This window comes from Melopsittacus undulatus, chromosome 9 (assembly GCF_012275295.1).
Source record: "Melopsittacus undulatus isolate bMelUnd1 chromosome 9, bMelUnd1.mat.Z, whole genome shotgun sequence".
NCBI classification, from domain to species: domain Eukaryota; kingdom Metazoa; phylum Chordata; class Aves; order Psittaciformes; family Psittaculidae; genus Melopsittacus; species Melopsittacus undulatus.
Window position 1 is genome coordinate 14,103,431 of NC_047535.1, and position 15,266 is coordinate 14,118,696.

Below are 15,266 nucleotides of genomic sequence, written 5' to 3' on the forward strand. Positions count from 1 at the left end.
GTTCTCAATGCTTATCTGGTAGGATGATAGTAAGAAAGACAGCTGATGATAGTAAGAAAGACAACTGAGCTCTATCAGGCTTCCTCTGTGACCTTAAGTAAATCATTGAATGTTTGACTCCTCCTTGCTGAAACTTGAGATAAAACATTTATTACCCAGCATAGATAGGGGTGTGAGGCCCAATCGATTATTGCTTATAGAGAATGTTGACATTCTCAGAAGGGTGGTGCTTTACAGGAACAAAATGTTATCACTCCTGCATCATCGTTTACAGGAAAGATAAGAAAGAAAAGGTAAGAGATTGGTAGAACTGATATGTTCTTCTGAGACTTGAAAAGGCATCTTCCTAAGGCAGAGTTGTTGGCATAACCACTGGTATTTCTTTAATCATCAAGGAGCTATTTTTGATAAGATGTGCAATGAAATATGGGTGCCTTGTGGATGCCACGTCCAGTGGTACAAGACGGCTCAGAACCAGACCGTTAATATATCTGGCAATCTACTCTGGTTGCAGAATCAACAGTCTGGCATTACTCAATCTGGAGGGTTTTGGTTTCAGTAGAGTAATGCAAAAGTGGTTGCTGCTAGGACCCAAGGTGGTATTTTTCTATATATTCAGGTCTAGGTTATCACTAATGTGATTCCTCTTTGCACAGTATGGATGTGTCCTTAATGTATTTCCTGATAGGCAAGTCCTATGTAGTTGTTTTCTTATCTACTGTTCAAGAAAGAACAGCAGTCTAGCATGGTCAAATATGTGTTGTTGTTTTTTTTATAGCTCATTCAGATGTCTTAAAAGCAGTTCTCAGACTAACAAAATTCACTGCAGTGTAATATGGATGTGGTGGCCTTGAGAGTGAGTGAAGGATCCACAAAATATCCTTGAGCTGGAGGTCACCATGAGCTGTTGCGCTGTTACAATGAGAGAAAGCTGCTCTTGAAAATCCCCTCCCTATTGCTCAATGTGATGTGTGAAGATATGGCCTTGTCTTAATATTTGCCCCAAGCTGATCTTTGACTCTTAAGTCATCAGTCCAGGAGCAGATTTGTACAAAATCTCATGACAACAGATTGCCGTTACATTACACAGATATTTGGGAATTCAGCTTTAACAGATACACCAGTCTGATCATCATGGGTATTTTTTGAGTGAGTCAAATTATGTAATAGAATATCTCCACCAAATAAGCTATGCGTTCCTGCCTTTTTAAATCCCTCATCCCCTCAGAAATATGGCAAAAATAGTGAGATTAATATTACTGGCCTATTGACTCCAAAATATAGTCTTCCTGTTGTTTTTTTTATTAAGTCTTAGAAATACACTTTGAAAGTGTACATGGAGCCACACAATGCAAATCTCTGTAACTCTTTTGAGTTCTATAGAACTACCCAAGCAACGAGTCAGACACTTCTTATGTTCTATGATTGTAATATTAGATTTGAGAGAAAAAAGTGACCAAAAAATGTGACAATGGAATTTCTGAATTCTTATTCCCTTTGTAGAAAACAAGAGATTCACCCCAAAGAGTGTTAAGCCTTAATACATAAGTAAAAAACAACAAATCACATTTTCAGATTGTATCTCCAAAAGTAGAATTACAAAAGCGCTGTTAAAAATTTAGCTTTCACTACTTGACTGCTGCTGATCTAACTGAAGCAGAACGAACCTTTTGTGCAGATGCATGTACCAGTGCACCTTTGTATTTTGGTGGTATCAGCAAAGATGCTCTGATAAACTTGGTGAAGGGCACAACTTGTTCTGTTGCTGTGGATGCTTGAGGAAACATTGCTTGAAGGGGTGTATTGTTTCAAAGCATTGTTATGCTTTTTGCTTCACTCTCACCTAATCATCGTCATCATCATCATCATGCCAGTAAACATCCTGTGCCAAAAATGTTACAGGAAGTCACGTGGAAATTATTTTGACTGAAACATAAGTAAAACCAGTAAATAAGTCATAAAACTCCTTTTCCAAATGGAAAAACCAGAAGTTCCCATACAGGAAAGGCTTCCATGAAATTCTAGTCCCTGAAGCGTTTTTCCTTCACTAAGTGCAGTACCACTAAGGTAGATCTGGGGCAATATGGGTAAACATTCATCTGAAACCACAGTCTTATCAGTAATTCCAAATATGTAGCATAAAGGTTACATTAAAGTGAAAGCAGCAGAGAGCACAAGCTTTTGTACAGACTGGACTGGATTAGTTTAATTCTTAGTATCTGTATAGAGAGTGAATAAGGCAGTGATATGACACCCCTTTTTTACTGGGGAAAAAAAGATTACTCAGAATGAGTAACAGACAAGGTAATTACTGTGTCACTGGTGTAAACTACTGCCACTTTCAGTATTAAACTCGCAAGGAAATTACTGTACGATATCACAGACAGACACACAGAAATCATGACTCAGAGTCCACATGGAACAATACAGCTGTCAAATCCAGCATGCTTATGGCCTGCAGCTTGTGTGTTCTGGCCACAGGCACATGTTGCAATGTAGTTCAGGCAGGATAACAGGAACTGCAAAGGTGCGAACAGCTCAAAAGGAGCAGTTAAATTTATTGCTTTGACTGATCCAGGGCAGCAGCATCAGTTCTAGCAGTAAAACCTTAGGTTTTCTGCTAAGGTTCCTGTCGCAAGCATAAACCAGAGCAATGCAGAAGTACAATAGTTATGGGGCTGAATAGGGCAGACAGTTTCCTTGTTGCAGCTGACAATTCTTTTCGAGTTCTGTTTGGTTTGTCACAGTGTGCTAAGGTGGGGTTTTGGTAATTCAGTTTTCTAGTGGAGCTTCTTGCAGAAGTGTTGCTAAAGGTCATCCCAGAACTTCATGCCTTGGATGAAAATAAAGCTCTGGGTGTTCATCTTTCAGCCTGTCCCAAGTTCAGTCCCAGCAGCGTAGAACCCTGTATTTTGGCACATCATTAAAAAGTCAAAGCTCTGTTCCAAGGCCAGATCAAGAAAATGAGGTCAATCAGAGATCAAACTGGCCTCCTTGGAAAACAAGGTTGTGCCAAGAACAAGCTATCAATTTGGGATTAGCAGGCTTTCATTCTGCACAGAATTTCATTTGCAGTTGTCCCTCTGTGCAATACACCGCAGCAGCACAGATGGTGCAGTCTTTGTGATCTTCTGTGTTTCTCATTTTCAGCATTTGTAAATTCATTTCCCACAATATTCATCGTGCTCTAAGTTCACTGATGCCCTGGAAAATGCATAGGACAGAGTGGAAATGAGATTCCCTGCTGGTAAAGTGGAAGTCAGCTAATGGCACAGTAGGCTACTGGCCTCATAAAGGAAAAAGAAAAGCTAATGCAGAACAGTTTTTAGAAGCTCTGAACCATTAAAATCTTGCTTCTTAGGGATGGGGGCAGAGGGGAGAAAATGGAAATGGTGGGATATACGGAAACTTATTCCCACTCCTAGAAATGTGACTGAAGTTTAGTTTGTATGGATGCACTAAAGATACATAATGACAGTGCATTCCAGTGAAAAGGAAGATGGAAAGTTTCCATTCCTTCCTACTCAGATCTCTGCTTTTTCTCATTTTTTTCTTGCATCATGTGAAAGGGCTTTTTACCAACATTGCTTCACCTTTTGAACAACCAGCTCTTCATCAGCTTTTGAAATGAGGTTTGTCAAGCCCTTATCAACTTTCAGCTACTATCACATATCTTATCTTCATAGCTCAGCTGATTGTATTTCATTAAAGCAAATGGTAAATGAGGGATTGATCCTACCTGCTGTTGGTGTTTCAGTACAGGTAATTTCACCTTTTTTTCTTTTCCCATGCCCAAAAAGTAGGTATTCAACATGCGAGGTATGTAAAAGGCAACAGGTTTCCATGGGTTTTTAGAGGAGTTAACTGGAACAGACAAAAGCTTTAAAAATCATGCAGAGAAAACTGGGCCATGTATTTACTCACAGTTTCGACACAGCATTAAGTGTCACAAACAGAAAAGCTCTGTATCCACTCCTTTAGCAATGCATCACAAGCAATCTAAAATACTGCTCCCTAAATCTTTTCAAATGTAAAGCTAGACTTTGGTTGCATTACTGATTCTAACCATTCTGAAAATGTTATTCCAATACAAGTTGGAATACAGAGTTATTTTAATACAAAATGCTAGGAGGAGAATTATTACCCATTAACAGTATTAAACACTAACATTCAGCAGTCTACTGCAAAATGGGAATATAAAATAGAGTTCTGAGTAGACTCTGCAACTCAGAAGATGATAAATAGTACAAGAAGCTTATCAGTAAATTGTATTTACGTTCAATAAGCTTTCTTTGAATGGATCAGTAAGAAAACTTGGTCTGCCTCCACTGCTTTCAGTACATTTTCCTAGTTCTAATGAGATATTGCTAAATACGAATGAGAGCTGTCCAATCTAAAGCCCCAGGACCTACCTGGACTCAAGCAGCTGCATTTCACAGCAGAAGTCTGAAGAGAAGCCAGATGCTTACAGGAATATTAGTTATTAGTATTAGTTGTATTCGTACTAGTCACAAACAAGAGAAGTAAAACTGTCCAAAAGCCATCACTATTGGGCATTTGTGGGCTTATTGGCTATCTTCTTTAACAGTGAATAAGGAGGGGAAAACTCCTTTCATTAAGGCAGTCATTTTAGTATTGGTTTTAATCATAATAGTATTTAGCCTTTCATTTCTGTTTCGTTGGTATAAAGAGAGGAGTCTGAAACTCCTAAAAGTGACTTTGGGGAAAGTTTGTGCTGTGAATTCAGACTTGAGGGTGGACGCTGCTCTGAAGGTTTTCATGGACCACAGTAACAATGGAGTTAATATTGTGACTTGTTCACTCTGGGGAGTGTTAAAAGGATCATTACAAACAAAGCTCTGTACTGCTTGATGCTGGAGAGGTCTTCACTGGCATACTGTATTTATTGAAGACGTAATAAATGGGGAGAACCCAGAAAAGAGCAACAAGAATCGGAGAGTTAGAAATAAATATAGGAGAAATGAAGGCTGGAATGAAGGAAAAGAAGGCAATGAAGAGGGGGAAAATTACATTTCCCACATGTGAAGGTGTAACGTTAAAAGATAGGAATTGATATTTTTTTAATATGCCAGCTAGGAGAAGGACCATCAGTTTAATTTGTAAAATAGGCTTAGAATAGAATAGCAGGAAGGAAGAGCAAGGAGAAGGTGGAGAAGGACAACTCACTTTTGGGGTGGTTTTAGTAGGCTGGAAGGGCATTCCTTAGGAATGATCCAGCTGGCAGCATACAGATCAGGCCAGTTCTGCTGGCTCAGAGGAAAAGGGAATGAGTGCAAAGGCAGTGTACTCCACCCTAATAGCTGAATGCCTTTTGGTGCAGAGGTGCATGGCCACTCATTTGTAAATCAGAAGGAAGCATCACCACCTCCACAGAGGCCTGTGAGAGCTGCTTTTGTATCATTTGCAAGCCTTTTTCTGAAGTAGGAAAAATAGGCTGCCTAGGACTGAAATTAGAAACTAGGAATAACTGTTGATTCCTTTTCTTTTTTTATCAGCAAGGAGAAATCCTTTTCATACACTTTTAAAAAGGCTTTGTATTCACCAAACTGAGAAGTATTAGTTCTTTTAAGAACAAATACTCTGTGGATTATATATTCCTAATAGAATACAAATAGTACAAAAGCTAAGGGTAAATGCTTGTTTGCACTTTTCTTACAAGCAAGTAAGCTTGACCTTAAAATTAAAACTCTTTCAGAATGGGTTTCTGTTTTGGATTAGGTCACTTAAGTACTTTTAAAACTAAAGGCTGGATTACAACACCCTGAACTTTTTCTGCAGTTGGAATTTATTATTCCCATGGTTGGCTGTACTGGAAAAAGGCCATGGATTTGCAGGGCATGGAAGACTAAATTATTCCATTTTCCTTAATAGCTGTTCTCCCACTCCGATTTGATACATGCTGGTAGGGTCTATATAACACGTCTACTCCTGCCTTCTGTGCAGTTTTAAGTATGTGATAAATCTGTGTCTCCCAGACACAATCAGCTGGCATTTTCTTTTTATGTATAGTTCAAAGGTTAATGCTGTCTTTTTACTATATTTGTTTAAACTTTTGTAACCCTTGAGAGAAGGGGGGGGGGGGGACGACGACACTTTCCATCAGGAACCGACTTCACCTTTAACAGGATAAAATATATTTGCAAATATGAATTGGCAAGAGCCACTGTCCAAACAGGCAATTCTCAGCATCTCTACAGAATTATGACTTTCCTCACTCAAAATGCACTAGGACATGCATTTTTCACATTCATTTCTGCATGGCAGTTATAAACAGTGAGTTTAAGCCACTGTGTACATAATATGCAGGGAAGTCTAAATGCATGGTATCAAAGAAAGGAGAACAGTCAAAATACTGTTACTACTTGTGTCTACTTTCATATGATTATTTGCCAATGCACTTTTCTCATGAATAAGCAGAAGACTCGATCTCCCATTAAACTACATTTCTTAACCCCATAAGCGTATAAAAGATGAAAGTTTTGGGTTTTAGTGAGACTTGTTCCTACTTTCTCTTCCTTTGCGCTTTGCAGTTGGAGCATTATACCAACTGAATGCTTGGGCTCTAACCTTGTAAAGCTTACAACATACGCTCAGCTTTACACCCTTGAAAGGATCTCCCTGAAGTCGGTAGAACTAAGGTTGGCATGCAGAGTTCAACACATCTGAGTCTTTGTAAGGCTGTAATGTTAATCAGTAAGTGCCTTAGAACAGAGGCCATAATAGAGGTTGTCCAGTGACTGTTGTCAGGGGGTTGGAGCAGCCAGTTGTTATGGCAGTGCTAACAATTACTAAGGGTAATTATTATGGTGATAATGTACACATAAACAAGTTATTGCTGGACAGAATTAAATACAGCTCTATATGGCAAAATAAAAACATATACTTAGGATCAATGCAGTTAAAGTATCATGTTCTACTGAGTTTCCATTCCTCATCTCAGGCAGAGCAAGTCTGCTTGCCAGCAGCCTCTGCCATGCACACATACACCCTTCACTGCAGACATGATGTGTTAGCTTGACACAGCTGCAGCTGATAGATTGCAGTTTCCAGTTACAGTGGGCAAGGAGCATGCATCCAGTCACTTAGCTCAGCTCCCAGGTGGTAACTTGTTATGCTGTGCTAACTCAGTCCTGCAATCATTTGATCATACCCTGATATCCTATGCATGCTTGTTTGTATCTGCTATTGCCATTGATTATTTTTACCTTGTTCAAGCATCACACCAAGCTGAGAGAAGAACACAAAATAGAATTATATGGGTAAACAATAATTGTAAAGTAAGCTTCACTGTGTATTTGCCATGTGTCGGCTGCTATTCTGACTGGGAGCGCAACCTGCCTGAACTGTATTTTCCAGTGAATAATATATGCACAGGGAGATCTGTCTGCATGTGTTGGTCTGCACTTGCTCACTATCCAATGGAAAGTGTTCATGTGTCTTAAGATAGGCTGCCATGGTCAGTTCAGGAAAGAACTTTTTCAGTGTTTGTGTTTAGGGTTACCTGGTGTATACCCATCAACAAAGTACCTATTAAATATACAGATAGATATATAATTTACAAATTTAAGTGTTGTGTCTGTTCTGTTTTCTTCCCCCAGATTTGTAAGAGCAAAGCTAAGGAATCCCAGCAGTATTATCACAGCCTGTCTATCCGGCAGAGCCTGGCTATCAACTTTAACATCCAGCAGGACTGTGGCCATTTCCTTGCTGAAGTGCCAGTTCGTCTCCTTCCATGGGAGGATGCTGATGCACCAGAGGTGGAAGAAGAAGAGCAGGAAGAAGAGGAGAAAGAGCCTGAGCAGAAGAACAGAGACATTCCTACCAGTCCAGAGGCTTCACAGAAAGGCAGCTCAAGCAACCAGGGGACCATCAGCAAGCCACGCAGCCGTGTTGTGGTCATCACACGGGAGGTCCCATACTTAACAGTGGCCGACTTTGTGCGAGAATCTGCGCCCCGCCATGCAAAGAGCCCAGATTTATATGAGAGGCAGGTCTGCCTGCTCCTTCTGCAGCTGTGTTTGGGCCTGGAGCACCTGAAACCCTACCATATCACACACTGTGATCTGCGCTTAGAGAACCTGCTGCTTGTTCATTCCAGACCAGGCGGCAGCACTCTGAGCTCTGAGTCCATGGAACCCAGTCCCAACACTGCTTGCCCAGCCAGATTAATAGTGAGTAATTTCTCCCAGGCCAAGCAGAAGAGTCATATGGTGGATCCTGAAGTCCTACGGGATCAGTCCCGCCTTGCTCCAGAAATCATCACTGCAACACAGTACAAAAAGTGTGATGAGTTCCAGACTGGCATCCTCATCTATGAAATGCTGCACTTACCCAACCCCTTTGATGAGAATCCAGAGCTGAAGGAGAAGGAGTATACTCGTGCTGATCTCCCCAAGATTCCTTGCCGTTCCCTCTACTCTCAAGGGCTTCAACAACTTGCCAGCTGCCTGCTGAATCCCAACCCTTCGGAGAGGATCCTGATATCAGAAGCAAAGGGAATCCTTCAGTGTTTGCTTTGGGGTCCACGTGAGGACTTGTTCCATGCTCTAAGTACATCTTCCAACCCCTCACGGAGAGATGCTGTGCTTCAGAACTGGCTGGATATAAAAAGGACGCTGCTGATGATCAAGTTTGCAGAAAAGTCCTTGGACAGGGACTGTGGAGTTATTCTGGAAGACTGGCTCTGTTGTCAATACCTGGCTTTTGCCACTACAGACTCACTTCACCGCATTGTGAGAATCATGCAGCAGCACTAGTTTGTAGAGCCTGTTGCTTTTCATAAAGCACCTCCCACCTCCACCCCAGCCCTCCCTCCAGTTTGCCCTAGGGCTCACACTTCATATGAGTGTTAAGAAATAGCCTAGATATCAAAGCCAGCAACTCTGAGCAAATAGGTTCTAAGTGGAGAAATTTCATCCTGTATCCAGTATGACAGAAACTTCACAGTTTTTGCCAGGCCTGTTAGGGATTGATTATATGTACATGACTGCATTTGGACCAGACAGTATGTAACTTGATTGATATCTGGCTGAAAAGGAGAGCAAACTTTGATACCACTAATTCTACCACTGCAGTAAGCAAATTGCCCTCCTCTGCTGGTTAGCTTCTGTCATTTCTGTATGTAGCATTGGTTATGTATAGCAGTGACCATAAGCAGAGATGGATTAGTTGTGAGATGAGTGATCCACCATGCCACAAAACACTCATTTGCTTCCATGCCACATACCACCAAAATTTGACCTCAGCTTGGTCAGTCCCCCGCCATGTGGGTGAATTCTCTTTCGTTTGGTCTCAACCAAACAGATTCTGATCTTTCTCTTATACTTTACTCCTTTTTTCCCTCCCCAGCTGTGGCTCCCCTGCTGACTGCAGCAAGTCTCAGTGGGCAGTAAGCACCTGTGCTCAGTGCTCCTCTCCTGCTCTGACTCACTGCCTACCCATCTCCTTTCTAATCACAAAGCCCTGATTTCAACAACACTGCCTTAATCAGACCATTACCCTTAGCTTAAGACCTCTGCATTAAAAAGCAGACTATGCACACTTTGTCCCATTTCCTACATGACATTCACAAGCCTGGACTGTTGATGTACTGTAGCTATAACCATGTTTATACAAGAACAATACAACACATGGTGGGCAATTGAAATTCCCCTTCCATCACAAAAGGCACTAAAGCCTGACTTGAAATGGATAGGACGTACATAACCTTCTCTGACAATCACTGCAATGAATCTGGGATAAAAATAACAGCCACCTCTTCTGCTTTATTTTGGTCTGCTCTTGTCACTTGTGCCATATTGCAAAGTGGGACTGAAATTGGCTCTGCTGGTATGTTGGCAGGAGATAGAAATGTTTAGAGCTTGTCTGTGTGTAGCTAACAGGCCACATGGAGACACTTTTACTGCAGACACAGTTCTCTGAAGGGTAAAAACAAGGGGGCAAAAACACTTGTTTAATTATTGAGGGAGCTGTTAAGTTTGGCAGCCACAACTAACAGTATCGTGATCCATTTTCCCCACAGCGGTGTTTGGCTGCTTATCTCTTGTCTGTTGTAACTAGTGTTTTCTAAGATTGCTATAGACAACACCCTAAAAATGGAATGTTGTTAGGATAGCACAAAGAGCATTGCAGAGTTTTGGACTAGAGCAGGAACTGGGATCAGAGACAGCGTTTTTAAAAACTCGACCTGAAGGAGCTTTTCACTTTGAGAGGCCACTGCTGACTTCCTTCCTTCTTCCTTCCTTCCCTGACCTCAGGGCCATTTCCTCTGGAACCTCCGCAGCTGTACAGACAGTAGCTTTGCTCAGTCTTGCTAGGCTCTGAATTGCTTCCTGAAGCACTCGGAAGAACTGATCTGGATGCAGGGGAAAAAGTGATACCCAATATTCTGACCTGGGTGATGGAAAGCAGACAGCCCTAGTTATGAGCCTGTGCTTCGCTCCTATGGATCTATGTGCAATTCTTGTATGTATTTTTTTAAAGCTGTACATTACAGTGTTCACTTTACACCAGCCTTTACCTGATGCTAGATCTGCAGCCCCTTCCTTTACTTTTCCTGGCACATAAATGCACAGATATCCATGTGTTCTTTTTATGGATTGATGTTTCATTTTAATTGTTAAAACTGTGAGGAACCAATTCACTTCAGCCTTGAAACAAATAGCCACTTTATACAGCATATGCATGCTTGGACCAGATACATGGAAACTGAACAAACAGTCCTGCAGGCTTAAAGTCAGCAAAACTAGCTCTGGATCCACACCATACATCTGGAGGGGTTGAAATGTCTCTATTATTCTTCTCTGGCATCTCTCAGAGCTAAGCTGAATAATGCGTGGAAGCCTACATTGATTGTGCTGTAGTATAGACTGTCTTTGTGACCTTTCTAAGGTTTTTTTTTTCTGTTTAAACTTTTGATGATTATTCTGTTGTTTGATTCACCTGTATCAGTGAAGGATCAGGCAAGGATAAGGATAATATATTTTAATGTGATATGTATGTTTTTTCTTTCTCTTTTTGGCGAAAAGGTCAGGATGGTGGCATTGATGCAGAAAAAGAAGACAGTGCATTAAAAGCCCAAGTGCAATGTATGTAGTTGAGGTACTTCCACTACATTGGGAAAGTTTCTACGCTACTGCTGAGCAGCTTGTAGAAGAACCTTTACAAAGAATCACACACATGTTCAATGCAGCCCTGCTTTATCTGGACACAGGAGGGCAATGCTCTCATAGTTTAAATACACTGAGCATGATAAGTCACTTGTGTACTATCTACTAGCTATTAGTCACAATGTGTTGAGCTACGAGTAGGGCTTCTTGTTCTCTGTGGTCTGGTTTTGTGTTTTGTTTCGTAGTGTGTGTGCACATAACTTCTCACCCAACTCATACAGGCCATACAAGCAATTCCTGGACCACTTGCCATTGCAGTGGGCTGATTCCTTGAAGTCGGTAGGTGTTTCTGTGTTCCTGGACACGTGTTCTCAGTGTCACTTTCATGTCAACATGCACATGCAAAACTGAGTTTTGAATGTTTTACAACCATCCATATTTAACGCAGCTGGTCCGAAGCCTTTGTATCTCTAGCTATCTAAGTTCAGTTTGTATCTTTTTGTGATGAACCAATACTCATTTTAGCTCTGCAGTATAATCAAGCATGGATAGATGTTCACTACCAATCTCTTTCTTGTGCAGCACTGGGTAAACTTTAGCAATTTGTAATGTTGTGTGTTTTTTTTCTTTCAAAAAGAAGGAATGGTCAAAGTAGTCAAACACAATCTGGCCTGAGCTATCCCTCGGCGAGCTTGAGTCTGACTTGGCAGATACACCCATAACTGATGATTGTAACTGTATCTGTGGTGGTTCTCCATCCTAGCAACACATAGTGCCACATAAACATAGAAGAATGTATGCATTAAACTGATTGTAAACACATCCTAAGAATGCTACAGCATAATTGCTAAGCAAAAGGAAAAAAACCCACTCTGTTTGTAACTGGGATCCTGTATATGGCAGGAACAAACCCCCGGCTGTGCATGTTACAACTTACTTGAATATGTGCACAGATCTTGAATTATTTGTTTTTAGCAATGTCGCACTTTCAGTTGAGCTCAAGAAATAGGAAGAGCTGCAAATCTAAGATAACAGTATTGACTGTAAATATATATTTTTCTATTAATAAAAGCTGTCATTCAAATATTTTTAACATGAACTCTAAAGATTTTTCCAGTGGAAACTAATTTCTGGGAAAATCAAATGCTTGTTTGAAGAATTACGATGAGTGGTTTCCAATCCTATTAGAGCCATTAAAACCCTCTCTAATGTTACAGAGAGAGCACAGTGATTGGATTCACAATGTTTAGTGCCTTGTCAAGAAACTCAAATGTAGCTGGTCAGTTGGTGGAAATCTTACTCTTTTCATAATAGCCCTAGAGATAATACTGCCCGCATTAAGATGCAAAAGACTTCCACACAATTAAATGCCGTACTTTGTATGACACGGAGTTGATCTGTTCAGTGAGATTTGCTTTGGAGTTTCTGTGAATGAGTTCCTTTAGGTTGCTTGTAGTACAGCATAAACCCGAACTAACAAAATCCTGGGCTTTCAAATTTGGGATCTGCACAGGGAGAATAGTAGTGGATAACAAGTCGATGGGTCCAGACTGACCACAGCATCAAAAGAAGCCTATTGCTTTGACAATCTACTGCAGAGAGCTCAGCTTCTAAGGGTTGAGGAATCTGATTAGTCTGGAAGAAGCTGTGAAGGTAAGATGTGCTAATCCTGCTACAGGTAGTGGATGTGCTGCATTCCATACTCTGTGGTATGAAATGCAAACCTCTGTTAAAACAGGAATTCTACAAAACTGCTCCTAAGATGTTATGGAAAACGGTTTTGGTTTGTATTTCGTAAATAGGAATTACTTATTCACTAATTATCTTTCAAATGGCAGATCTGATCCACTCAACATGCCCCACCAGGTGAATATAAAGAGGATCTACTAGTAAAATCTTCTCTACAAATTTTCAGGAGTGAGGAAATCCAGAATTTTATTCTGGAGTGTCTGGAATGTCCAAATACAGAAGCCAAATTTTCCTTCAATACCCAGACATGATGAAATCAATAACTCAAGCTAGGATATGTTGCTGGCCCACAGACAAGAATGCATGTAGCAATTACAGGAATGTTCCACCTTGAATCTTTATTGCTCCACGCACCCAGCAAGCAGCTACAAGGTATGAATGGATCATTTTGACATGTTAACACAGGGGAATTCCCACATGTTAGAGAGAAAAAACCTGTTCTTTAAATAAATCACGTGTGGTAGGGTTCAGCTACAGGGAGAATTTATTCAGCAGCTTCACACTGTAGGTCCTTAACTTTAGCATCTACATACAGTATTTGCTGCTGAAACAAAATGTATGTTTCTCAGTTCTTGTGCTGACATGCCCCACCTAAATTAATTCTTTTCTTTGCAATACAAATTGAATTGATGTGTAAATATAAATTAAATAGACCTGGATTTATTTAAATCAATTCTAACTTTTCTGAGGGATACAATGGAAGCTGAATCAGACCTTTTAATGCACTTCTCCCAGATAGGAATTAAGCTGTTTCTCTGGAGAAGTCATACATGACCATTGCTCCCTGCATGACTGGGCCATCTACTTTACTCTGATTTTGCAGAGGTAGTGCCGGTTCTGCTACAACTCCTGTAGAGCCTAGAGCACAATCAGCCCCCTTCAGTCCATGCAGAGAGAGATGTGGTGATGCTGTAGTTACGCAGTAAGATAACATCAAAGTGCAGAATAGAATTTCCAATACCTCTATAAAAATACACCTGTGGAAATATTCTGTAAACAATCGTCTGGATTCCAAACACTTCAAGGGAGGAATACACCAAAACTACTCTTCAAAAGAAATACTGGGGAGAACTTTCTTTAGGGCACCCTCAGCTCCAACAGGAGGAGCAAGTCTTTCCCACTGCTCTGTGGCAGAGGATTTCTAGTAGATATTTGTATGGCTTGTATTATTCACCTGGATGCAGTATTAGAAGGATGGAGATTTTGAATAGGTGTAGAATGTAACTGAACTGCTTTCCTGTAAGTCTCCTTGCACTGGTGCTCCCACTCAGCATTTAGTTGGAAACCACAGAATGCTTTCAGATCAAGCAGAGTCGCCAGTGAGAAATGAAATACTCCACTTCCCTGTACATAAGCATTTTACCACTCAACAGAATTTGACATTTGGTTTATACTTCAGGCTATAAAGATTATTTTTTTTTCCATTAATCCAAGGGGAAGATTTCAGGGATTTAGAAGAGGTTGGACCTTTTTATATGGAGGAAATATTTGTTCATATATATACATATATATATATTTGTGCTTGTGAGCATGTTTTAATATATATATATATGTATGTATATGAATTTTTGTATCCCAAAAGTAGTCTTTGCCCCTTTTGCTTGAAAATATATATATTATATATTGTATATGTAATATATATTTAAGAGTGTGTAAATTTTTGAGTATGGTCATTTCATCAATAACACCTCTTCCAAAATGACTCGAAACTTCTGTTTCTTTGTCCTTCGGCTTGTTGGTATTAGAAAGTTTTGCAGTTGAAATTCTTGGGTTTTTTTCTTTGAACACTTGATTATGCTGAGCATTGAAGAATATGTGCTTGTTTTTAATCAAAGGGGAAAACTTATTTTTCAATTTGGGATTCAAAAAGCGATGGACTTTTCTAAGTGGGATTTCTTGAATCCCTTCAGTAAGGGATTTGTTTGGGTTTGGTTTTTTTTTTCATTTCAACTCCATTCTTGTGGGTAATTTGTATTTGGAATTCCTGGTTGCATTGCTTTTATCTGGTGCTTCATATCGATATTTACACATTTTTATATAAGTATATAAACTTCAAGCCTTCCTTTGTGATCAGGGGCAGTTACACTCTGGTTTGCTGTGGTACTTTGCTGTGTACTCTGTGGCATTCATGTTACTGTGTAAATAAACTAGTTTTATTACACTCAAAATCAAACCTGCAGTTGTCTCATTTTTCTCTCTTCCTAGGGAATTAGACAAAAATGTGTGTTTCTGAGGAAAATGCATGTGGCAAGTTCAGCAAAAGATGAATAAAGTACAAGAATAGTTGGCTGGTTTGCAGTGGGGCAGATCCAGCCTTTGGTTGACAAGACTGATGCTCAGCATCTCCTGCCTTGCCACCACAGTGGCCAGGCATCCCAACTGCAGGAA

General features: G+C 40.3%; 1 protein-coding gene across 2 annotated transcripts in view; it reads left to right on the top strand.

Moving 5' to 3' along the window:
- Positions 1-15,051, top strand: part of PEAK1 (pseudopodium enriched atypical kinase 1) — a 37,399-nt gene extending 22,348 nt beyond the window's left edge. For both annotated transcript variants that reach the window (XM_031045959.2, XM_005145722.3), the window contains one exon: positions 7,620-15,051. In XM_031045959.2, the coding sequence (XP_030901819.2) occupies positions 7,620-8,777 (1,158 nt within the window). In that variant the 3' untranslated portion in view covers positions 8,778-15,051. The remainder of the gene's footprint in view (positions 1-7,619) is intronic.
- The last annotated feature ends 215 nt before the right edge of the window (positions 15,052-15,266 follow it).